Genomic DNA, 25,802 nt, shown 5'->3' with positions numbered 1-25,802 from the left:
TTGTTATTGTTGTTGGCCCTCCACCACTTTTCCTTCCCTTAATTCCCATTGCAAGATTCTCGACTCCTCCCTCCTCTCGCATGCCTCTCACGTAAGAGGGAGGGCTGGGATTATTATTATTATTATTATTATTTGTATACTCAAAATGCAAGACACGTCTTTAGAAATATTTTCTCAATAGGACCTATTCCTCCTCCTTCGTTTTTGAGACGGGGAAAAAAAAGAAAAGAAAATTGGTTCCGATAGTGAATGGGTCTGGACTCTGGTGGACTACGGTACATTGCAGCTTGGATCAATCCCCAACCCAAGACTGTTGCAGAACCAATGTCTTCTCAAACAATCTTCAACTGGCTCCATTTACATGTCTGCCTCTGGGGAACTTCTCTAATGAAGCTAGCAACCATGCGCGATGCGATCCAGATAAATTGCACACATAAATGTTTGCCATTCAAAAGAAGAGTACAGATGCTATTTGTCTAAAAGATTTAACAAATCAAATGAACATTTTCATAGGAAATCAGGATTTTCCCTCACTTCTAACATGTCCTTAAGTTCTGAGACGCTGCAAGATATAGAGTTGCTACAATTAGCTAACGCTTGCAAAAACATCCTCAAAAAGTTCAGGTGCACCAGAAAGTGGTGGTACAAGATCACCTACCAAGAAGGGGAGATGGGAAAGGTTTCGTGCTTGATAAGATCAAATGGATCTAAATATGCTTCAGTCGTCCTGCATGGCTATAACTTTGCTGCAGCACTGCAAATTGGAGGCTTTTTCCATCTTCCAGCATTCAGTCTACTTGATAACTATCCAATAAACATCTCCTGTAACTCCAAATACAGAGTCCAAGGGCCAAAACTGCAGACAAAGACAATTCCTCATAAAGTAATTTGTCTTTCTTCCAAACGCCTCTAAAAATGTTCAAACTTAATATAGAGGTCTAACAGGTTGAAATTTTGAAATGATCGACAAAGCAAACAGTATACCGACCTGGCACAAATATGAAACAAAGGAAACTACAAGGAAATGCACCAAGTAACCAACACTACACTAATTCTTTCTTTTTTGGCTCAAGAACTGGAGGGTCAACATCAATTCCCATATTAGCAGCAGTGCCTGCTATAATTCTCATTGCTGATTCAATAGTTGAACAATTCAGGTCTGGCAATTTCTCTTGAGCAATGCTCCTCAATTGATCAATAGTAACCTTCCCCACTTTCTCTCGCTTTGGGTCTTTGGAACCTTTATCCGCTCCTACATAATCAGTTTACAATAATAATAATAATCAAACTTTGGTAGCTCATACCTCTTGTATGTCAGAAAACAGATTGAAAAGGTCAAAAGCATACTATACAACCAAAACATATAGTCACAGCGTTAACTAAAAGTGTCAGATCCAGTTAAAAAATTCACCATTTACCAGCTTCCCCCCCCCCCCCTTTTCCTTCTTTTTCTTGTTGTCAGACGCACAGCATAACATCCAATCTGAGAAACAGCACCCAAGCCAAGAAGGAATGGAGAAAACAATTTAATGAACGTCTCAAACTCATCTAGAAAGTTTCACCAAGTATATAGATATTAAATTGAAAGATTTTAATGAGTCACTGCCGTTATTGTACATCCCAATTTACGTTCATCCAATCCATTATACCCTTGTAAAATCTGTCAATGATGCATGATTCTGTCAATAATGCATGAAAACTTAAAGAGTACTCTTTTTATATGATGCATGATTCTGTCATACCCTTGTGCCGTTTATGATTCTTTAGCTGTAGGAACAATGCCGATGTAAGCTTGAGACTAACAAATAACGCACAGACAAAAACTCTTGGTATTTTTTTGTCATGTACGACAAACCTATTTCAGACTGCTTCCATTTTATTTTATTTTATTTTTAGGTTCAATACCATTTATTTCACTGCATGAGGATGGTCATGTGATCATTCAATAAGGCTCAGCTGACAAACATCTACAAGCCTTTTTTGTAAGCGCACAGAAATCATCCTTACAAAGCCTGTCAGCTCCATTTATTACACTCAGCAACCTAGAAAATTGAACTAAATCAACATCATACTTGTCTTGACAGTTTCTCAATCTACTAACTCTTATTGAGCTCAGGAAGTGAACCACAATACAAGCACATTTTAAGGATTATTCTCTCAGAGAGAGAACTGAAAGTTACCAAAGGCATAGTAAAATTGATGGGAATAATCATAATCTATACTTTCTCCACCTTAGAACAGCCTACTAGTAGCAGTCAGGAAAGTTCAGAATAATGAGGCAGATATGGTCCATCCATTGACATTCGTATCCTAAAATGCCAGATAATTTTACAACATATCATTCTTATGTTTCTTTTCCTCAGCTTAAATATATCCTCCTTTTGCCTTTTTCTGTTTCCCATGCCCTTAATTCCTTAGGCTGAGACTCGCATATAAAACATCTTCAGAAGGGGAGAAAACAAGAAAGGCTAAAGATCCTTGCTGAGAACATGAGTTCTCATTCAAGACTAAATTATCCCTTACCACAAATGCTTCCAGTAAACCATGCAGACAGCTAAGAAGGAATAAAAGTCATCATTGGTTAGTTCCTAAGCTCTAAAGTAGAGATGAGTAAAGTTGAATCTGTCTCCCAAAAAGGAAAGCATTGTAATGCGTTTATCATCTCAAAAGGAGATAATTACACAAATTAGAAGCCAGTAACAGCTAAAATACATAAAATAGAAGCCAATAATAGCTAAATCTGTAAGGTTCCTTATGCAAAGCTTGAAGCCAAATTTCAGCCAGCGAGACAGGAAAATGCCAGAGGCGCAGCAATTTGTCTTTCAGAAGTGTGTGGTCTCTTCACAAAAATAGTAGCAATATACATTCAAGGAAAAGAAAAAATTATTCATTAAGAAAAAAAGGGACCCAGGGACGGTAATTATCCTAGCGAATGTGCGAGTGGACATGAAAGCAGGAAAAAGTGAAATACCAGCAGCCTTCAATAGCAAAACTGAAGCAGGAGGAGTCTTCAAGATGAAAGTGAAGCTTTTATCCTGCAAAGGATCATAAAATTAAGCAAAGAGGACCTTATGGTACTACTTCGAAAATGAAACAGAAAGCAGTTGGATTTAGATAGAAGGAGGGGACTGACATCATAGACGGTTATCTCAACTGGGATAACAAAACCAGCTTTATCGGCAGTCCTGGCATTGTAATCCTTGCAGAAGGCCATGATGTTGACACCCTTAGAACCAAGAGCAGGCCCCACTGGAGGAGATGGGGTGGCCTTCCCTGCCTCCAGAGCCAGCTTAATAACCCCAGTCACTGCAGCAAGCACCCCAATGTGATTGTAGCCATTATAAAAACAAAAAACAAACCCAAAAAAGTTGAGAAATTTGGAGAAGTAAAATGAAAAGAGAGGAAAATTAAGCAAATAGTGGAGTAATAGAATCAAAAGGGAATACCTTTCTTGGGTTTACCGCCTGGCTTAGGCGGAGCCATGGAAATTACTCTGAGAGGCCTAGTAGCAGTTGAAGAAGATCGCTTGGTAAAGGGTTGTCCCTTGGCATGAAATTGGAGAGGGAAATTAGAGATGTTATGGTTTGAGGACAAACTGAGAGAAGATGGGAACGATGAGAGGTTTCTTGGCTTATTCTGTGAAGCAAGACTACTCAGAGGACTAGAATAAGTTGTACTAGCGCGTGACACAATAGCAGAAGAGGCCATTTTCTCGGATTTCCTGGTCGTATTATTTCCAAACAGAAGTAGAAGCAAGCAGGAGACAGGAAAAGATCTCGTTACAACTTCAACGGCAACAGGAGAGGAAGAGGGATGCCTGGAAGGAGAAAGCTATGATGGCTGATTTGATTGGGCAAACTCCCTCGAACTGCAACTGAGAGAGAGACGGAGACAGAGAGTTGTGGATAACATTCGTTACATAGGCTGATGCTCCGCCATCGGCCGACGTCGTTTACAGCCCTTGGTGGTTTGACTAAGGTCATGATACTGTTGGTCAAAAGCAAACTTTGGGTAGACCCGATTTAAGGGCGCTTTGGGAGTTGAGGATTTGAACGGAAGAGAAAGGGAAAGAAGAGAAAGCTTGATTCTCTTTTGTTTGGTAGTTTTAAATAGGAAAGAAAAGAAAGGAAATGGGAGGATGAATAGTGACCAAAATGTTTCCTCCCAAATTGGAAGGAAATGGAGAAAGCTTGTTAATTTTTCTAAAATGCGAATTTTGTCCTTAAAAATGCATTGAACAACTATTTAATGACTTCCATATTCAAAATCATTCAACTAATTCTTAAACTCCCAAACAATATAACAATCTCTTCTCTTATCTTCTCTTCTCTTCTCTTCTCTCATAACAAGCTTTCCATTCTTTTCTTTTCTTTTCTATCCTAAACTCCCAAACTAAGCCTAAAGATCCAATTATCCGGATTGTGTCATACCATTCGAAAAAATGATGTGACACAATTTAAATTATTAAATCTTTGCAAATCAGGTTTGTTTAAGTGTGACTTTTGTTTAAAAATATCCAAAACAATCTCCTTGTGCTTTGGATTAATGTGGGATGCAAACGTAATTCATTTAAATTGATGGAGAGTAAAATGGATGCAGATGAAATTCATTTAAATTGATGAAAAATTTAAGGGTAAAAAGTGATTTATAAGGGTAAAAACGAAAATAAAAAGAAGAAGGGGAAAAGAAAAAAAGAAGGTCCTTTAGGAATATTTAAAGAATATGAAGGTAATTAGGAGGGAGTATTTTATATTTTACCCTAACTAGTAAGATCTTAGGAGGTGTTTGGTCATTGTTTGGGTATCAGCCATAAGCAACTTCGCCATGGATATATGTATTCATCATTCCCTTTTACGTGTTTGGTTTGGAATTAAAATGTGTTCCATTAAACCGATGAAATAATCACTTTGAAACACAAATCATAGGTTGAGAACGATAGGGAATAAATCCTTATCATTGCCATTAAACGATTTCCATATTTAGGATTGTTAGCAAATTGGATTTTGCGTATGACTTCACCTTAAAAAAAAAAATTTGAAAATCAAGAGATGCTTAAAAGATAAACACAAATATGTTGCGTACAGTAGCATTTTCCTTTCCAAGTTTGGAGCTACATAAACATGTTTACCTAAAGATCCATTAAGGTATCTTAAAAATAGGCCAGATATGGATCCATGAGTTCCAATCTATTTTGAATCCAATTTGAATAATATAAATGTCTACATGAGTAAATAATTCATATGGAGTAATTTATACCAAATCCACAAAATTTTCCTAAAATAAAAGAAAGGTCTTACGACTTGAGTATCTTTTCAATTCTATTGTTAATGTTTTACTAATTAAATTTGAGTGCATCTCAAAGATTAAATATCCGAAATGGAAACCTCTACTGTTCCATGATTTTAATGGAGCTTGAGAAACAAGCGCAGAGTCCTTTTGTTTCTCCTTTTGCTCTGAATTTTGCTCTTGGGCCCCAAGACCAGTAAGTTGGAGACAATGAGGGGGTATGTCATACCGTATCTGTATGTATGCGAAGTGCAAAGGGTAGTCATAAAATCGTCTTGACTTTGGTTGAGACTAAAGCTCAAAAAAAAAAAAAAAAAAAAAAGAGTTTGGTTGAGACGGACGACCACCAAGACGGCGGCTAAGGACTTCCATCCGTCAACGAATTTGATTCCATATCCCCGCGCGACAAAGGATTCCCTCCCTCGAGGCATTTTATTAGAGTGCTCGCAACAATATAATATTTGAAAAATCTGTCTTTTGAAACAGATACTCCCTCCCTTTTTTTATAACTGACGTTTAAGAAATTTGCTCTTAAGTACTTTTATCTGTCGTTTTACCATCCCCATGCAGCATTAATTATTTTTTCACAATTTTACCATTTTATCTCTCTTTTCCAATACAAGGTTCTTAATTACTACTCCTAGTTAGTTTGCATTGCTTTTGACCTAGTAAAACAGCACCATTTAGTACTCTAGTGAGAGAAAACATTGGTGAATTGGACAATTAATGAGGGTACAAAAGGAAAGTAGTGTATAGATTTAAACAATGAAAAACTTTTCTTAATTGGTGTGCAAAACCTTAAACGTCAGTTATAAAAAAAGGAAGGGAGTAGTATATAGTAGGAGTAATTGGGAAGGATTGTGTGCTGAAATATATTGAAAAGGTCCTTTCATTGGGATGAGAGAAAGGATAAGGTAGCGCGAATGACAAGAGGTTTGCAAGTCCGGCCTCCCGCCGGGGGGGGGGGGGGGGGGGCGGTGAAGTGATGAGTTCAGCAGCCGTAAAAGACAAACGAAAATGTGCAGAGGCATGGAAATGTTTCATACCACTACAAACATGGGAATTAAAAAAAAATACTCCATTAAAAGGGCGTAGAGGTGGGGCTCAGGCTTGCTTTGTTTTGATTGTATCAAGTGGGACGCCGTAAGCTATAGAATAGATGATAGATCATAGATCATAGATGATGGGTGGTGGGACTCTAGTTCTAGAAGACGGGAGAGGAATCCCCCTGGATTCTTGGATTGGGTGTCCCTTTCAGCTTGCGGCTCTCGATATTGCAAGCAAGCTCAACGCATGGGTAGATCTGATCATATAAGGTAATTATGTGGTATAAATTTTATCACATCACACAGTTAATTCTTAAAAAATGGTGTGATAAAATTTGGACGGACTGTTTGTCTTATTGAAATATATATTGCTAGTAGTATTAATCACTCCCTAATTTGGCGAAAAAACCAGAAGTTTGTTTGGATTGCGGTTTATTTGTCAAAATATATTTGCTTATATCATCATTATAATTTTCAACACACCTTTTTATCTTCCCAATTACCTTTTTATCTCACATACATCACATCACAAAAAGTGCTACAGTAAAAATATCTCTAATAATTCACAATCCAAACAAACCATCAATTTGTTTGTTTTGGAAAGGGACGAAGATGAATCTACAAAATGAGTTCATTTCCATTAGGCAAAACGACCTCAGTCCACCGGGATAGATGGCCCACAGGACTCACTTCAACCAAATAATCTATATATATACTCCCTGCCTTTTTTTATAACTGTCATCTAAGAAATTTGCTCTATTGTATTTTTATCTGTCGTTTTATTATTCCCATACGGTATTAATTATTTTTTCATAATTTTACCCTTTTATCTCTCTTTTTCAATACAGGGTTCTTAATTACTATTCCTAGTAATTATTGCATTGCTTTTAGCCTAGTAAAACAGCACCATTTAGTACTCTAGTGAGAGAAAACATGGGTGAATTGGACAATTAATAAGGGTACAAAAGGAAAGTAGTGTACAGATTTAAGCAATGAAAAATTTTTCTTAATTGGTGTGGAAAACCTTAAACGTCAGTTATAAAAAAAGGGAGGAAGTATATACTAATGAAAATATCCGTGCTACGCACGGTGTTGATATTATTAAAAAAAATAAAAATAAAATGATGAATAAATAAAGGCGAAAAAATTGTACTAACACACACTCACAAAAATAACTAATTAATTGTCTTCCCCGCCCCTCTCCTTATCGCTACTGCTATTACTTGCTTGCTGCATTTAGTGGTGGAGCTTGGAATAATAATAACTCACACACACTCACGGTGGCAATTGTTTTGCTCTCGACGCTCTTCTCAGTTCTCCCCCGCCCCCAAGGCCCTAACCCAGAAATGATAAAACCCCATTTTTTCCAGCTTCCCACCTCAAACGTAACTCCACTGGATTACGAGTGGTATAATTCCCTTCCCCCCCCCCCCCCCCCTGTCGTTACTCGTTAGCCATGGGTTTCCTCTTCCACGTCATCAGATTACCGACAGCCCTGACTGGAGCATTCATTCTAAACCTTTGGAGCCATCTCAAGTTGCTGGCCATGGGAGCACTCGCCCATCTGGGAATCTACAAACCACCCCCTGACCACCAACACCATTCCGCCGACGATTCCAACAATTACATCTTCATTTTCGATGAGGGCACCTGCCCATCCCTCGTCCCCATTCCCGTTCATGTCGTCGCCGCTGCCATCAAGACTAAAGTCCCTGTACTCCAATTTCAAGATTTTCTGCTTTTACAAGAAGTGCGAGAGCCAGAAGCAGTGGAAGAAGCGGAATCGTCAACCTCATCATCACCATCACCCGACGGGGACAGAAAAGGTGATGATGATTTTGTTCCGCAGAAGATGTGCACCATCTGCCTAGACCCCGTAGATTTGAAGCACCAGGTGAGGCAGCTTTCCAGGTGCACCCATGTCTTCCACAGAGATTGCCTGGATGCATGGGTCGATTCCGGTCAGGTTACTTGCCCGCTCTGTAGATCTCTATTGCTGCCGCCCAAGACCAATCTCACCAGATGCGCTCTTGCCGCCCCCGCCGGAGATCCACCTCCATCCCCGCTCCAGGACAATGCTCCCTTAATCACCAGTTGACTTGTCTTTATTTCCTTTATATTCTTCTTGGCAATTTTAAATCTCTCTATTTCTTAGGCATCATCCGCAGATGGGATGATGAGGTGGTTTGAGATCTGTAATTAATTGTTAGTGATGCCCCTTTTCCTTTTTCTATGCAAATATGTGCTCCGTTACTGCCTGCACCACCCATTTCAAAACGCTCTTGACAGATAAGCTCCGGCGAAAAGATTTCTTCCCTTCACCCTCCGGGCCGCGGGAACTATTTTATGGGGTAGTTAAACTTTAGTTCCTATAGCTATTCCGGGGATGAATAGTGAATACCAATTACGACCACTCACCACCCGCTCGATTATCATCGCTTTTGTATTTCCGATGACTGATGACTCAACATCCTAATTTGCGAATTTCAGTTTAACGCTATTGTTTGGCATTTCTTTTGCTTGCTGCTACGCACGAAACGCTCTCTCTCTCTCTCTCTCTTTTCCCAAAATGCCCCACTTTCCAATACACCAATTACAACTTCATTTTGGCCGGTTCAATTAGTATTAAACGAGTTATTTTTTTTTACAAAAATTTGGTGTTCAAATTTCTATTACTGATACGATCTGTAAAAATTCTCAGAAAAAGGTTTAAAAAAATAATGCACATATACACTTACTTGGTGCATCTATTATGGCTTTTCAGTTTAATGTGACTAGTGGAAGACAAAGAATTTTTTGTCAGAGCCCAAAAAAAAAAAAAGAGATTTTTGTTGATCATAGCCGATGACGATTACACTCAAGGGAATGGCCTAATTCCATAGGAAGTAAAACAACTAATCTGGAGTAGTTTACTTGTTGCGTACCGGTTGCGTTCGTCTGTATTACCTTTCCCTACCATCTATTTTTTATTTTATTTTATTTTTTCAGTGGGAGAGTTGAGATTTGAAAAAACAAGGAAGGAGAAAGGGGATCGAGATGGCAGTAGATCGCGTACGCTGAAAAATCCCTCCTACCAATTATTGACCCCCCTATACTTAAATTTTTTTTCCCATACTATTAGCTATCAGGTAACATTTTTAATTCTTGTTACTAAATCCTCTTATTTCGGATTTGAATTACCCATTAGGTATCCTTTACCCGCTATGTAAATAGTTCATGAAAAGATAATTTACTTTTATCAAACTAAAATTAATACATACATCATGTTAACTCAACACAACACATTAAATTTTAAATTTGGGTAGAACCATAAAACTTGCACGAGAGAAATTCAATATTTTGTGAAGTATAAAATTAACATTCTTCCAAAAAAAAAAAGAGTCAAACAACTTTTTTCACATTTTCCAGTAAGGAATTATACATAAAACATGATAAATAACAGGATACAAAATAAATATATGTGCCAACTGAATAAAAACTACAGAGAATAAGCAAGCTCTATAGAATATATATGTATGTATGTGTGTGTGTACGTATATATGTATGTATGTAATAGGTATTGAATTTTAGAATTCTATCAGCAAATGCTATCGATTTATCCGTAGATAGCCATTCACCACTACTAAGTCCTAATGGATTATTCATTAATCTTCTAATTGTATTAACCATCAAGTCGCGTATATTTAGGGATCGAAATTTAATTTTAATGAATTATACATCGATTGTCTAATTGTATTAATCGTTGGGTCAAATACTTCTCATCAACAGTCTAATCATATTAATCATGGGGTCAAGTACTTCTGGGAATCAAATTTTACCCTCCTATTCGCTAGCATCTTTAAATGTGAATTAGAAACTAGAACTTCTAAGACTTAGGATCGCATGCCATATATTGGCATGATTAGACATTTCAAACTTTATCAGATTACGTCAATATTTTTGTTCAGTGAGCTCATCAACATACTAATGAAAAATTCAAATCGGCATATCAATGCTTTCTTCCTCAAATTGTTACGAGATATGTCAATAGTGAAAAAAATAGGTCAAAATCACGATAAAAATGAGAACGATTAACCAAATGACAAATTTAGTTCATTTAGTTTCAACTTTCGTGTATAAACTAACCGATAAATTCTATCCAATTCAATGAAGACATGTTCTGCAGTTACGTTGCTAGTGCTGCACCTTCGCTTTCAATAGTGAGTTGTCACAAACATTGGGCCTTTATTTAAGGAGCGACAAATGGACTTGGGTGGCCTGTGGGGTTTTATAATTTGGTCTGACTAATTTATGACTCCATGTGTATATGAAAAATTTTCATTGCAATTATTTGTTGAGGTGTTTTTAAAATTTAAAATTTTATTGAGATAGTTTTTAAGGATAAAAAAATATATATATATATATATCACAGCACACCACCAACCATCATCCTTCCCCTTCTCCCACCTCCACTTCTTTTTTATCGTGACCTTTTGGTTATAGCCAAAAGTAGGAAAGGGAAGACGAGTCTAGCAGGAGCGTTGGCGTGAAAGGGAAGGAAGCAGGGTGATGGGTGAGGGGAGCGGAGGAGGGAGAAGGAGTTACAGAGAGGAGGAGCTAGAGGGAAGGGTAGGAGGGAGAGACAAGAAGAGGGAGGAGAGAAGAGAGGGGATGAATGGTGACGGTGGTGGGAAGAAGAAGAAAAAAGTGATGGAATTTATTTTTTATTTTTACTACTATATTTGAGATTGTGTATATTTTTTATGATATTTTTTAAATTTATTACTATAGACTTCATAAACAAAAATTGTTTGCAGAAAAAAAATCAAATTCAAGCAAAGCCAACGATTTGCCGTTTTCTTTTCCCTTTTATAGTCTATCCATACTCCACAGCTACAACCATAATCATGCAAAATACCCAAAAAAAAAAAAAAAAGTGTGTTGAAGAGTCATGGCAAACGATGATGCTTTCAAACGAATCGACCCTCGAAAGTGTCATGTCAGTTTGCTAAAGCCAAGGCACGAGTGATAGCATCGATTGTAGAGATCGTTTATGGTACTTTACCCATCTTTTTTCCAAAGTTATAAACCCGGTTTGGATTGAGAAAGGCGGACTGGAGACGAACGGCAACAGAGGAGAAGGTATATTGCGTAGTTACTAACTATCTATCACGTCATTTTTGACGTGAAGATTAATTAATAAGTAATAACTAATGCTGGAGAGCCAGGCGTCTGTTTTTTCTTGACTCATATATTTTGTCTTTGTTTTTCGGCAAGCGAAGACAAACAGAGGCCCGTTTGAATTGCGATTTTCCTTAAACAAATTGTTACGTTTTTCCGTGAACACATTTTTTTATTACTTTATATATATCGAATAGTTATAGTAATTTTTTTATAAAAAATTCAGAAAAATACAATCCAAACAGGGACATTGCTGCCTAACAGCCTCACCATCCACCCTTCCAAGATTCAAGCATATATATAGTTACAAGAATTTAACTAAAACAATTAAGTATTTTGCAATGCAGATGTCTCTCGTAGATCTCGATTCATAGGTCCTAATTAATATCCAGCATATTGATGATCAAAGTCTCTAGCGTGGGATACCTTCTGATAATTACGCTATATTACATCTGTTTTCAGTCTCCTCCTAGTTTCTCTTGTATCGTTATTGTCGATTGCACGACATGATGCAATGGATGCCTATCTCGTGGGCGAAGAAAGCTGCCAATACTCTTTGCAATTATTTGTTAATGGCATAAGTGGTCCGTATCTCTAAAATTGGTTGGTTTTTCTATATGTCACTGGCTAGATTAGATTATCTAGAGGCCCAATTTGAAGTTCTCCAGCAAATAAAATTACCCATTCTTTTGAAGTTCTCCAGCTGATTTGAACTAATTCTCATCCGCTAAATGTGCATAGTGTGGTTGCTGACTGCACCATGCATGCTTGGAAACTGTTTTGTGGTCTGATGCATGTAGCAAAGGAAACGTCGATTGAGTACACTGAAATTGATACTAGCAACTCTCTCTCATGCACAAATGGAGACAACATCCATACTGCAGACTGAATGAAAGACCCGTAAAACAGAGGCGTAAGTTTATGAATAGTGCTTTGCATTTGTTTGGAAGGGCCAAAGCAGGTAATGCTTGCGCTGCATCATTTGACTGGAAACGTAGCCTGCAGTGGTATAAGCAAATCAGCGAAAAGGATACAAGAGATTCACCGACGCTGTGGAGAGGGTGATGGAGCCATTTGGCATGCAAGCTTTTGAACAGACGCTTGCGTCAGCAAGGTAAATTAATTGGTTGTAATACTAGTTGTTATGCATTATGCACGTAGTCATGCAAAGAATTACGTATCAATTATGGTCAGAAAAAAAAAAAAAAAACCAGGCTTCTTGAATTTGGGATATAATGAAGTTGTTGCGGATGGCTGCAGTGACATAGAGAAGTAGGCAACTGGAATTTTGCTAGGTCGTTGGCATTGACTTTCGGTCCAGAAGTTTCATACTGGCGTGTAGTCGTACAGACATCTTATGAGAATTTTGATATAGCGAAAAAAATTAATTAATAAAAAAGTTCAAAAAGCATTGAGAAATGTAAACGGTTGCATGCTTGGTGATTGGTATTCGCATTATGAAGTTGAATGGGGCGGCCCTTTTTTTTTTTTTTTTCAATATCATTATTGATCGTAAGAAGATTTTTTGTGTCGTAACTCGTAAGTAGTGTGGTGCAACAGTAGTTCCGGTGCAGGGCAAGGGTTGGGCGGTGACTCGTGTATATAGATTCTCCAAAATTCTTGGTGATAGAATAGCTTCGGGAGAGAAGAAAGGGGTTGGAACTTTGGGAAAGTGAAGAGGAGTTGCCATGTACTACTACATTTGTTTGGGCTTTAATACTTGCATGATGTAAAGTGAAAATTTGATGGAAACAGCCATGCAACGTTATTAGTTTAAATACTAATAGTATCCATACTCAAATGCTGAATTAATCGACGATTTAATTATTTTATATAAAAAAAGCGTAGAGAGATTATACGGAGAAATATAAAAAAAAAAAAAGAAAATTCACAAGACAGTATAGTAGATATTTATATAAATCATGAGAGAGTTACGTGATATTAAAATTTTATCACATACATTTAGTATAGATGCCATAATTAATTGTACATTCAATTTATTTTTCACACTACATAAAACCAACAAGGGAGAAATATGATGCCGTTCTTGGACGGCTGGGAAAGTCATTTGCGATGCATGTTATTCAGACGGGGTATAAAAATGAGGAAAACGTTGTTAGTGGAAATTTGCGCCGCTATCCTTGCCATCCCCAAAGGTCACAGCCACAGGAGTGGGAAACAAACAGCTTGTACTTCTAACTCAGAGACGAAAAAAGTTGGGGGATGGAAGTCATGGAAGAGAGGAGGGTTCATGTTTTGACTTTTGAGAGCTAGGTCGCTTTGTTTGATTAAACACATAGAGGAAAAGTACAAGACGAAAAAGAAAGATAAAAAGGCTGAGCAGTAATTCAATTTACCCACGCAAGCGAGTTTTTCTTCTCTTTTTTTTTTTCTTAAAAAAAATTTCTACTGTCTTTGGGGGTGGTTGATTGCTTTGCCTTAGAAACAAAAAGCACAATAGGAGTGGTATTCAAAGCTGCCTCCTGCTATATATATATAATAAAATAGAAAATAATTCAAAGAAGAGAAGGAGGACTGACAGAACAGAAAGTGTGGCGCGTTGAAGAGGAAAACTTTTGGATGTGAAGAATTCCAAATACAAGTAACTCGTAGTGGTAATCTTCTAATCTTCAAGTAGTACGCGCCAGACCGGACGTCTGTATTGAATTACTCCATACGGCAATTGCACACGTGGTCCACGACGAGACGACCACAGCATTCCAGGGCTGACCCAGTTATTTTATTAATTGAACGTGCTTTGGACCGTTTCTGGTCATTTTATTTAAATTTGATGCGTTTTTACGCATAGTACTTTCTATCAAGAAATTTTTTCTTTTGTTCTACTTTTGTCCTTAATCACTTGGTGATCAAAATAAAAAGTAAGAAAGTAATTCTATTATATTTGTGTTTATACATCATTAATAAAGAGCATTAGAAAACTTCTTTAATTCTCTTTATCTTGAAATCAATTGAAATCTTTGGTACCATTATTATGTCAGTGACAACTCGATGTCACTCCTGAAATTTTATCAAATGTTCAATTAATTTTTAAATTATCACGTAATATCTTATTTTAAGTTAAATTAACTGGACATTTGATATTATCTGACTGGCATTGAATTGTTAAAATCTGATTTTATCATGAAATGCGTCCTGCTCCTACTATCTCGTCACATCACAAGGATGTGAAACACATCATAGTATCTATATTTGTATGTATATTCATCACGTTGTTGGCTTTTACTGAAGTCATGCTTGGATTGCTTGTTTTCGTCGAAAAATATTGTTATTTTTCGTGATCACATTTCTCTGTTACCTTTTTCTCTCACATATATCAAATCGCTACAGTATTTTTTCCATGAAAAATGACGAAAAATGCAATCCAAACACAACTTTACATTTTTTTTCTTTCGGTTGTCACCACCGGCCTTCACGCATGAATCATTCAGGGCAGCAGCCAAGCAAAGCAAAGAGGTCCCAAAGTGAAAGCGAACTCCCACCCAAACCCAACCAAACCAATCAGTAGTAGTACCATTTACCAAAGACCAAGAATTTTGTATGCGTGTTTGGTCCCAGTGACGTTACTCCGAAAAAGGCCTAATCAAAATCCAGAAATTGAACGTGAAACATGAGGGCGCAGCACCTGCCGCCCATCCAACAATCATCATCAAACACTACAGTAGTGTATGTACTCCGCGGCTCCAATTCCCTCGCCGTCCACTCAAAACACCAACAAAGCTGCTCTATATATATATATTTGTGTCAATTTCTCTTTTTTACAAAGCTGCTACTAAGAACACAATCCCCTCCCCAACACCAACAGATCTTTAATAAAATTCCCCAAATAACTACTACTACTCCTTACAAACTGCTTCCCCATAATAATAATAATAATAATCCCACCAGGCACCACCCCCACAAACATATACACTTATATTTTATTAATTTATTAGTTATCCTTAACCTGCGTCCTGGAATATTTCCTCCTCCGCAGCCCCAACCCTTTCAAATCCAAACACAAAAACAAAACTACTTCGCTGCTTCAGCAAAACAACAAGCTCACACTGCTGTAAGTTTTTACTCTTGCAGTTAAAGTTAGTAGTTTTTTTTTTTAAAAATTTTATTATTACTACTACTTATCTACCAATAGCGAAAGAAAAGAACACCAACACAATACATGTGAAGTAGGAACAAAAATCCGCCGGTGGGGCATGGGGAATCCCGACTACGCGTCTCCCTACCTCTAATCCCTGACATCCTTATCCTCCCTAGACCTTCTTCGACGCCACACCCCCCCATTGATCGACGCCCAGCTCCTTGTCTTCTTTTGCGGTAGTATTCATTTTCCTTTTATCCCCGATTATTACTACTGTTTACTCAAAATCCCATATATCTCTTCATTCATTTCTTCGCGCTCTCTCCCCCAGCTCACTCCTCCTCTTTCTACATCCTTTTTTGCTTCCCCTGTTCTGTCTGTAAATTTTTCATTCTCTGTGTACCTTTTATCTTCTTCATTTTTTTTTGGTCTTTCTCTTTTTGAGAAACCCTCGACTCATCGCTGTGCTTCAAGGCTGCACCTTCTGCGATTGAATCGAGGGGTTTTTTTTTTTTTTTCCCTTTTTCTTTCAAGCTTTTAATTTAGACGTTTATAGAAGAATTCCTCAGTTCCTGATTCAAGAGAGAGAGTGAGTTGTTTATAGTATCATTAAATCCATTATAGAATGGTTTTGGTATCGGCTTTATTGGAGATATTTCAAGGGCCCTCCTTCTCCATCTTGGATGTCATAACGCAGCTGATGATGTTTGCGGCTCCTCTTTGGATTGCGGTTTTGGTTGGGGTTTTAGTGGGCTGGACATGGAAGCCCAGGTGGGCTAATTTCAACGGCGACTTTTCTCTTTCTGCGAGTGTTTCCTCCAGCTCCTCTACTTCCTTTTCTTCTATACGTGGGATGGTCGTGCAACACTTGTCAGGTTTCGTTCCGAGCTTCAATTCGTTCAAAATACTTCAACTGCACAGCTGCATTCCTGGCGTCTCTGATGATGATGGGTTTGACAAACACAATCCCCCCGCTTTGCCTTCTTCTTCAAGCTCACCTCCTAGGTTGGTTGGTTGGTCGAAATATCTTGTTGCTGTTATACAAGTATTTCTTTGAATTTCTAAATTGTTCTACGTTGCTGTGGCCCTGCTTGTCAAACGCGAGCAAACAAATTAAGTGTCATCGTCTAGTCTTTATTTTGCATTAAGTCTCCAATTACAATAGTCGCAATTCCATTTGTTCAGTTCATCAAATGTAGAAAAGTCCAGTCTTGTGAATGAGGATGACCTTAAGCACATTTGCCTGCTCACTAAGGAGAAAGACGGTGGCCCTTCTTGGGTTCAGATGATGAATCGGTCTAATGATAATATGAGCTACGAAGCTTGGCGGAGGGATCCTGAGGTAGTTATTTCTTTAAAGTTTTCAGCTTTGAGAATTCAATCCTGTTTCTGGAAGTTGATTTGTGATTGTACTTTCCTGAATGTATCCAATTGACTGCATCTGTCTTTTCTAGACTGGACCACCGCAGTACCGCACTAGAACTGTGTATGAGAATGCTACTCCCGAACTGGTGAGGGATTTTTTTTGGGACGATGAGTTTAGGCTCAAATGGGATGACATGCTCTCACACGCTGAAACTTTGGAAGATTGTCCTACCACTGGAACCATGGTGGTCCAGTGGGTTCGTAAGGTAAGGAGGTGTATTTATAGTCTTCTTCCTTCGTGTTTTTTGGTCGCGGCGGTATTTTGGCCACTTATATAACCCCATTCTTCTTTTCTTGTGCAGTTTCCTTTCTTTTGTAGTGACAGAGAGTACATCATGGGCCGGCGGATTTGGAGATCGGGAAATACATACTATTGCGTGACAAAGGTAGGGGAAGAAATGTTCATCTTTGAAATTAAAGAATATGACTTCTCATGCATCTAGTTTGGCTGAATCTACATGTGTGGTACTGCCTGATAGTTTGTCGTATGTGCAGGAATATTTGGATGTCTGTTGTTATTGTATAGGGAAATTTGATTAATCTGTTTGTGGGATGGGAAACATCAATTGTATTCAGGCAACACAAAACTAGATATTAATCCTTTGGCTTTTCTCTTCTCCTTTTCTGCGCTCCACTTTTAGTCCCTTATTCTTATCAATTGTGAGATAAGACTAGCGGAATGTCTTCTACTAGAAGTGGGGATTTTGAATTTTACAGCAGCATTACCAATAGAGCTTTCAAGTTTATTCCATGCAATAGTCAAGGAACAGGTAGAGGTTTAGAAAGTTGACTAAAACAGGTTAATGAATTGACTTGTCTATCAGATGACTAGGATTCTGGTTGAAAAAAAGGATATCGAGCTCTGGAGCTGCTTTAAACTATTCTGGGGGTCAAAAGCATTGTATGACTTTTGCTCCTAAAATCTGCTGGTGACAAAGAGCAGACTAATGAATAGGCATGGATCAGTCTCCAATTTTCATGGTTAATGTCTTGACTGTCTCTGGTTTTAGATGGCTTGCTTCATTGAGTATTTTGATTGTGTATTCTTTGGTTCTTGTTATGGTTCCTTGTTCCCTACTACCGTGCACCTCTAGGTCGTTCTTTCTCTGAATGACACTCTCAAGGTTGAGTTTTTAGTGCGTTACACAGTTTGAATGAAGTGATTGGGAGGAAAGAGAGAAGAGCACAAAGGATTTGGACTTTCAACTTGAATTGATTCAGACGAAAGAAATCTGAGAATTATAGGGTAAAGCCAAAGATAGGTCAAAGCTACTAAAGCTTGAATCTTTGTTACGGTCCACAATTTGGTGTAAATGGTAGGATATGAAAATCATTCATTGAGACTATTATATTTTGTTCATGAAAACCTTTTGTCTTCTCATCTCTTCTCCTTTTTTCCCAAGAGCATCGGACACATTTCATTTCCCCTTAACATAAATATAGAATACTGTTGTGTGGTTATAGACCAGACACACTATTTAGGTTACATCGCTGTTGTTGCCTTCGGCCATGTGAAAGCCAGCATTTGGTAGATAGGGGTATTATTTTTGTATTTCTACTTGTATATTGCTGATAGAGATTTTCGTTCTGTCTATATGGAACTGTTTGAGGCTAAAGAAGGGGACTGAAGATAGAAATGTTGGTATCTTTCATCTCTATTTTGGTTCTTGATTTGGCCTTTGGGTTCTTCACTTATCATGTTTCTGTGTATTCTATTCTTGTGATCTGGTGGAAAAAACACATGTATTATTAGAAACCAGTGGTATCGACGCCTGCACACATGCATACAGAGTGTTACTCTTAGTAGGCAAGCTACAATAGTGTGCTGCAAGTTGTTCTTATTTCAATGGTAAAAGTGAACTCTTTGCAGTGCTGGACTTTTCCTATCAGTAATTCGAGTCCAATAAATTGACCCTTGTGACTGCTTTCTCCGAAGGTGTCCTTGGACCTATATCGTTGGGGTTGTTGCATTCATACACTGATTTTTTTATGTTAATATGTGTCTTCTATACATCATTTTAGGACATGTTCATGCTTATATCTGTCACTGGAATAATTGGAGTATGTCTCTCTACATTTCAGGGTGTGCCAAACTCCACTATTCCACGCCGTCAAAAACCAAGACATGTTGATTTATACTATTCCAGTTGGTGCATCCGTGCAGGTAGTCAGTTTGACATGTTGGTTTTAGAAACTGATTTCGATGGTATTGGCAGGATGCCAGTATGTAATATTGTAGAAGTGTAACAGCTTTACATTGTCTGCTAAAATTAATCACAAATTCTTTTCCATCTACAATTCCAAAATTGAATTGTTTGTTTGAAGATCTTTAGCAAGTGAGTTTGCCATAGATGTGGAAGATTGTTTAACCCCTTTGGAACTTAGAGGCTTGTTTTTGAATTCATAACAACTAATTCACGTTTTGAAACTTGAATTTGTAACAGTTGAATCCAGGAGAGGTGACCAGCTGACTGCGTGCGAGGTGTTGCTTTTTCATCATGAGGACATGGGTATCCCTTGGGAGATTGCAAAACTTGGCGTGCGACAAGGCATGTGGGGTGCTGTCAAAAAAATTGACCCCGCTTTACGTGCATATCAGAAGCAAAGAGCATCTGGAGTGCCACTTTCGCGCTGTGCGTTCTTGGCTCAGATCAATTCAAAAGTTAGCGTGGACTACCTGAGGTGGTTGGAGAGCACGAGCAGTTTGTCTGAGGTTGAAACTCTGGCTTCACCAGAGAAGCCATCTGGGAGGAACCTGCCCAAGTACTTAGTTGTTGGTGGGGCGATTGCCCTTGCCTGCACTCTAGACCGTGGGCTTTTGACAAAAGCAGTCATATTTGGAGTTGCTAGAAGGTTTGTAAAGATGGGTAAGCAGTTGTGATGTCGAGCCGGTGCATGTGGAAGATTGTTTTCTAAGGGCGTTACTGCTGCTCCTCAACGGAGGGTATCGGACTGCGAGGGTTGTGGGGATTCTGGGGAAGGTGTTAAACATTCCGTGTCTGTAACAGAGCCAGAAGAACAGGTCGGGAGAAGAGAGACAGAGAATAGGTTGCATGGTTAATGTTCTTTGAAATGTCAATACATGCATGGTTGAAGTATCTGCTGATTGCACCGGAAGTTTCACCTTCCTCCATTGATCCTTTCGCTTAACCTCAGCCATTTGTTTCTACTTTTATGTACTACTAGACAGTGTATTTTTTGTCTCCCAAGAACATTGCAGAAATAATAATAATAATAAATCTAATCGGCCCGCAATTGTTTTAGGTTTTTTCTCCTCATCGTCTCTCTTCCCACTTCTCCTCACCACCGAAGAAAAGCTAGCAATTGCTGCAAGTTAACTTTTACCTCGTTTCTGTTTTAGAGCTCTTCCTTTGTCGGAGCTTTTCCTCCATTCTCCCCTCTTTTGATGGGAAAATTGGTTGGTATTGAAATAATGAGCCATTTGCAAATTATTCTCATAGTACTTACTGTGATATGATTTAAATTCGAGAGATCCGTGTGGGCCCAATTGGGGATGGATGGAGGATGACAAAAACAATCAATAGCACTAGCACCAACACACTAGCAGCAGTGAGGGAAGGGGCGAGCGATTTTGGGTATTTTATGGCTTTTTCTGAAAAACCTGAGGAAGTGGTGGTATTATCATGTGTCAAACTGATTCACCATGCGCGTCTGCATAAAAAAAACACGAGAGAGCCTTCCAAGTTCAAGGATCTTAAGCTGAGACTCAATCCAGAGTTGAAGAAGAAGAAGAAGCTCTTGGCACAAAGAGGATGCAGATATTATGCCAAGATTGACAGGTTAATTTGAGATCAAGTGTCACACGTGACCGGAGTTCATTGAATGCATCATCATCCGGAGTTCATACGAAATCATTTCAGGTTTGATTATATATAGCTAGTTTGGCTATTTTTGCAGGAAGATTAGGTGTTCAAATGGTACAAGGTAGAGCTGTCTGTCTTTAAACAACAAACTATTCCTCAAATCTAAATTACCCCAATACTGGATGTGGGCATTAATTAATAATAAATATAGGATTCATGCATATGGGGCGGGGCGGGGCGGGGCGGAGCGGAACCAATATTAGGTGATTACTCAAGTTACAAATAGGAAAGCGTGGGATTTGTACCCAACCAGCGAGTCATCCAAACGGTCAAAAGCCACCCGATTTTTTTTTTTTTTTTTAAATGTTTGAAGAAAAAAGTTGCCCACAGAAAAATTAGAATAATTTTTGTATGTTGTATGCATCTTAAAAATCAATTTTTGCATTGATGCCATACATTAATAACTGCTAATTTAAAAAAGTTTTATACTGACACTGTATAAAAATTTAATCCAAAAATTTATAGTAGTACATTTATCCCGCGGAAAATATTCTCCAGCAGCGGCAGGCCAGTGCGAGATCCGGTGGGGGAGTTCGTCGGATTCTTCCAATCCGGTCAAATTAAATTTCGCATTGGGGATTTGAAAGTCCCATAAAAATCAGACGGCTGGGAGAGATGAAAGGCTCATCATGCGCTCTCGTTGTGTGCGTTCTCTCCGCTTCCACGGTGGCCCTCTCCTCCTCCTCAGGTGACCGCCACCTCACCTTTGCCACCCCTTGTCCCAATCAGGTATTGATATATATCTGTATGTGTGTGTCTATATATATATATATATATTAGTCTATGTTATTATTGTTGAATTTGTTGGTTAATTGATTTTCACTTTGAATCTTTGCGCCCTAAGAGATCCTCTGTGATTATTTAACGAAAACAAAATTAAGAAATGGATATCTTCTGGAGCAGGAATTTTCACAATCCTCTGCCTCTTCTCCGGCGGGGAATGAGAGGGGAAAGAATTGGGGGCCGAAGGCAAGTCGAGAAAAGGAGGATTTTGCTCCAAGATTCGATGGGTTGAGGTTCATTGAGACTTTGGTCACGGCCCACAGGTGAAAGCTGCCGAAATGGTGAGGCATTTGTGTCAAGGAAATGGTGGTATCAGTTCTTTAAGATTTCATTGTTTTAAAATTCATACATAAAAGAGAAACCCATAATTTACCTTTGATTTTGAATTTTTTTTCTATATTGTGATTCGGGATTGATGAGTGACACTTTTTTTTTTGTCTCTTTTGTCTGAGATGTGATGTAATCCAAGAGAAGAGGATTTAAGATTCATTCTCTTTTTATGTGATTTTAGCTAGAAGTTTTTTTTTCCTTTTTTTGGTCAACCGCAGCTTTCTATTCTAATTTCTAACTTATATTAAGGAAGGGTCCAACTGTACTAAGGAGGGGTTAGAGGGAGAGGATCCCGCTTCTAGATCAACGATGTGCATTATTGCATACTCTTTGAATTTTACTATAGATGCAAATGTTTGAACCCCTAACCTGCATATTGCAGCCAGATCTGCATGTTATGTTATGTTTCGCCACGTGTCCAATTCACATAGTAAAAATTGAATTATTTCATTTTTCACGTATGCCACATGAAAAGGATATCTTAATCTTATTATTGTACTAGTACTAATTGATTGGATACAGTAGTGTTTAATTTTTACCTTTGGTAAAGGATCAGTTTTCGGTAGGAAGAGGCCATCAGCTATATGCTTTGTATGCAGTTTGTTAAGGATCAATTATTCAAATGAACTGTTTCCTTTGTACGAGTTGGAGACACTGAGCAGGCAGGAGGGGCTGCTATCTAAGCATCCACTCTTGTCCTTCCAAGCTTGTCCTTCCAAGGGCCACTGCTTGTTTTTGTCATTCTTTTCTTGGCTCTTGCATTAGCACAGAGGAGGAAACCTGTTTATTGATTTACTACTACTTTTTTCCCTTGGGGGTGGGGTACAGACCGTGGGAGGTATATGATATCTATCTGTTTGCCACTCCTTTCTGCAACCAATGATTTTACTGCTGAATCAACTTTCAACATATTAATGACCACGAACACGAACGAAAAATGGACGAAGACAATCGCCCCCTAACTTGAAGGTTTAGGAGCAAAGGGAAATTTGGAAGGAAATCAAAGGTGAAAGTGCGGTGCGGTTCACCCATTGTATTAGACAAGAGAAGGTATTGATGGGTCGATGGTACTACTTGTACTGATCGTGCTCTCTCAAGTCAAGTAAAATTCTGGATTGTGGTTTTTTTTTCCTCATCTCTGCTTATGCATAGCAGTTTTTTTTTATGTGATTGCTAAGTGCAAAATATGGAGTGAATAGTAAAATATGGCAGATCCGGTGCAGATGGCTTATCAAATTTTCAAAACCTTTTTTCCCAGTGAAACCGTTGGTTCCCAAAACAAGCAGATATCGACCAGAGTCTGGAGCTTTTGTGATTCGAACCGCATATCATAATCTATGGTAGTGAATCTTTAATTCAAGCACCGTATAACTGGTTACTGGTTGCCATTCAAATACATTTTGATTGCAAAAGCAAATCTCTTTTTTATTGTTAGTAATGTTGTAAAATAAATCTGTTTCTAAATAAAGACCACTTGTTCATGCGTGTGTCAATATCAATATTAATGTATGGGGACAACTAGCGGAGCCAGAATTGCTTGCCTTTATTAGGCCCTCACTTTTGACTGTTACGGAGAAATGGTGCAAATTGATATGCTGCCATTCCAGTGGAAGTTTTTGGAAAAAACTTTGGATTCATCAACTTGTACGATGCAACAGGTTGTGTAAACGATACCACAAATCTCAAAGGCGCAATGTTTTGCCAAAATTAGGAGGCCGTGTCTTGGCCGCTGACGGTTACTCGTGTGAAAGATGCATTTGAGATTGGTTTCCACAAAATCTAGCAAGTGGCCATGTAGTAGGCAAATAAAATAATACGTCTCAATCGATCGCTGCAAGTTTCTCTAGTGTTTTTTGTTGGCCTTTCTTTCTCATACCATCATCACGTAGCTGTTGTATGGTGAGATTTGAGAATGGGGGATGCCAGCCAAGGCACCGCTGTGGTGATAAAGGAACCGTGCTAGTGGCATAAAGAAAATTCACGTCGTTTGATGAATGATGACCTTCTTCCTCTTCTTCTTCTTCTTCTTCTTCAAATTGGTCAAATGTTCAAGATCAGCACCTACTTGAGTTTTGGTTTAGTGTGCCAACCTGACTTGTTGGTGGCGGGAGCAAAAAGAGCTGACAATTAATGACACCAGACGCGGTTGTGCTTCCCCTCCCCATCACCTCTACTGCGGGCTGCAGCTGCTAATTAATATACTACAGTATTATTATTACTAGCTTATTTGGATATTAAATTTTTTTAAATACTATTTCATTTATATTATAAACATATTTTTTAATTAATCCGTTTGTATGTTTAATTATTTTTTTTATTTTATATATATCACATCACAAAAAACGTCACAGTAATTATTTTAAATAATAATACTCTATCCAAACAAATCCAGAGCAGTACTTTAGCATGTTTACCAAAACTTTCAGAGTAGTATGGATTAGGTATTTTTAAATTTTAATGATGTTTTTGAAACAATTATATTACTACAATTATTTGTGTATTTCAAAAACTTTTCATTACACATTGAGTGCTTTTTGTTTTGTAATATATTTTAAAGTAATTTTAAAATTTATTAATTACTTTTATCACTATCCACCGTAGCCCCTCCGTACTCTCTCCTCATTCCTCCTCCCTTGCCCCCACCCTTCCCAGCCCCTTTTCTTCCTGCTCTGATCAGAGAGGGGGAGCAGTTGAATTGACGGTGTCTTTTTTTTTTTTCTATTATTATAAATAAATAAATAATATGGGCAGGTGTCAAAGGACTCAAAACTGAGCCATGGGATATGCATGGTGGCAGTTGTAGAGTGGGTAGGGTCACTGGCATGAATCGGGAACCGTGAACAATTATGGTCGTAAGTAGTATTAGAAGAAATCGGACAAAACAAAAAAGAAGGAAGGAGGAGGTGTGGTTAACCCGTTTGGCGTTGGACCGGAACGGTGGCGGGCCCAGTGTAGACCACAGCCGTGAATTTCTGGAGTTGTACTGTACGCCCATTCCCGTCACCAGCTAGTGCTTCGTGTCGTTGTCAATTGTCATTGTCAAGTCCGACGACAAAATATCTGAAAAGGATGACGGACTCGCATCTCAATGGACCTCTTTGGTAAACAAATTTTTAATAACTTTAATTACACAGTAACATCAAAAAAATTTTAAAAAATTTTAAGTTATATATTTCAAAATATTTAAAAATTTATACACATTAAAAATTTTTTCTACATCTTTTCTAGTAAATTACAGTAAATTTTTAAACAAACATTTTAAAATTTTATTTACCAAACGGTGCCAAAATGTTTAAAACGAGGGAGACCTCAAATTTTGTGGGCATATATTCTCCCAGGCAACTTGGCAAAACTTTTTACTGTGTAATTTTTCATGAATGATTAAACTTAGAGACTATTTGTTTTGCTATTTTTTTTAAAATTTTTATAAAAAAAATGCACTATAATAATGTGTGTATAATAAAAATATTTTTATTAAACTTTTTTGTACTTTGTACATATAGCAATTGCAGGGACAGTCCATGCAGGTCTGTTTGGGTAGAACATTATTTAGAAATATTTTTTTGAAGAAATTTTATTTTATTTTTTGGATGGCGATGACCGATGTTTCAATTGCCGTGAAACAGATTTTGAGGTCCCCAGACAAACAAAAGGCATAAAACCAATTTCAAACGAGTACTAATTTTTTTTTTTTTTTAAAATGAAGTGGGGGCACGTGGCAAGCGGCATTGCCGTTGCTACAAATAAATGGGAGGAGGAGGAGGAGGAGCACTAAACAATTTGCAGAATTCA

At 38.0% G+C, this 25,802-nt stretch overlaps 2 protein-coding genes across 4 annotated transcripts; one reads left to right on the top strand and one right to left on the bottom strand.

The window, feature by feature from the left end:
- Positions 1-421: 421 nt before the first annotated feature.
- On the bottom strand, positions 422-3,933 carry LOC113779642 (50S ribosomal protein L11, chloroplastic). 3 transcript variants are annotated; one of them, XR_003469484.1, is made up of 6 exons: positions 3,447-3,932; positions 3,134-3,306; positions 2,972-3,035; positions 989-1,252; positions 659-856; positions 422-562 (listed from the first exon to the last, which is right to left on the bottom strand). XR_003469484.1 is itself a non-coding variant. In XM_027325302.1 (4 exons), the coding sequence occupies exons 1-4, from the start codon at positions 3,706-3,708 to the stop codon at positions 1,044-1,046; spliced, it is 708 nt and encodes a 235-aa protein (XP_027181103.1). In that variant the 5' UTR covers positions 3,709-3,933; the 3' UTR covers positions 858-1,043. The 3 variants fall into 3 exon arrangements, 1 of the variants encoding a protein (XP_027181103.1); XR_003469483.1 differs by having other exon boundaries at positions 422-856; XM_027325302.1 differs by lacking the exons at positions 422-562; positions 659-856 and having other exon boundaries at positions 858-1,252; positions 3,447-3,933.
- Positions 3,934-15,840: 11,907 nt separating this feature from the next.
- LOC113781099 lies at positions 15,841-20,287 on the top strand. Its single transcript, XM_027326946.1, has 6 exons — positions 15,841-16,593; positions 16,774-16,930; positions 17,043-17,219; positions 17,316-17,399; positions 19,096-19,177; positions 19,458-20,287. Exons 1-6 carry the CDS (start codon positions 16,214-16,216, stop codon positions 19,892-19,894), a joined length of 1,317 nt encoding a protein of 438 aa, XP_027182747.1. The 5' UTR covers positions 15,841-16,213; the 3' UTR covers positions 19,895-20,287.
- Positions 20,288-25,802: the final 5,515 nt, after the last annotated feature.

The sequence above is a fragment of the Coffea eugenioides genome, chromosome 8 (assembly GCF_003713205.1).
Source record: "Coffea eugenioides isolate CCC68of chromosome 8, Ceug_1.0, whole genome shotgun sequence".
In the NCBI taxonomy this organism is placed as follows: domain Eukaryota; kingdom Viridiplantae; phylum Streptophyta; class Magnoliopsida; order Gentianales; family Rubiaceae; genus Coffea; species Coffea eugenioides.
The sequence above is the reverse complement of the archived record's forward strand: the minus strand, read 5'-3'. Positions and strand labels throughout refer to the sequence as shown.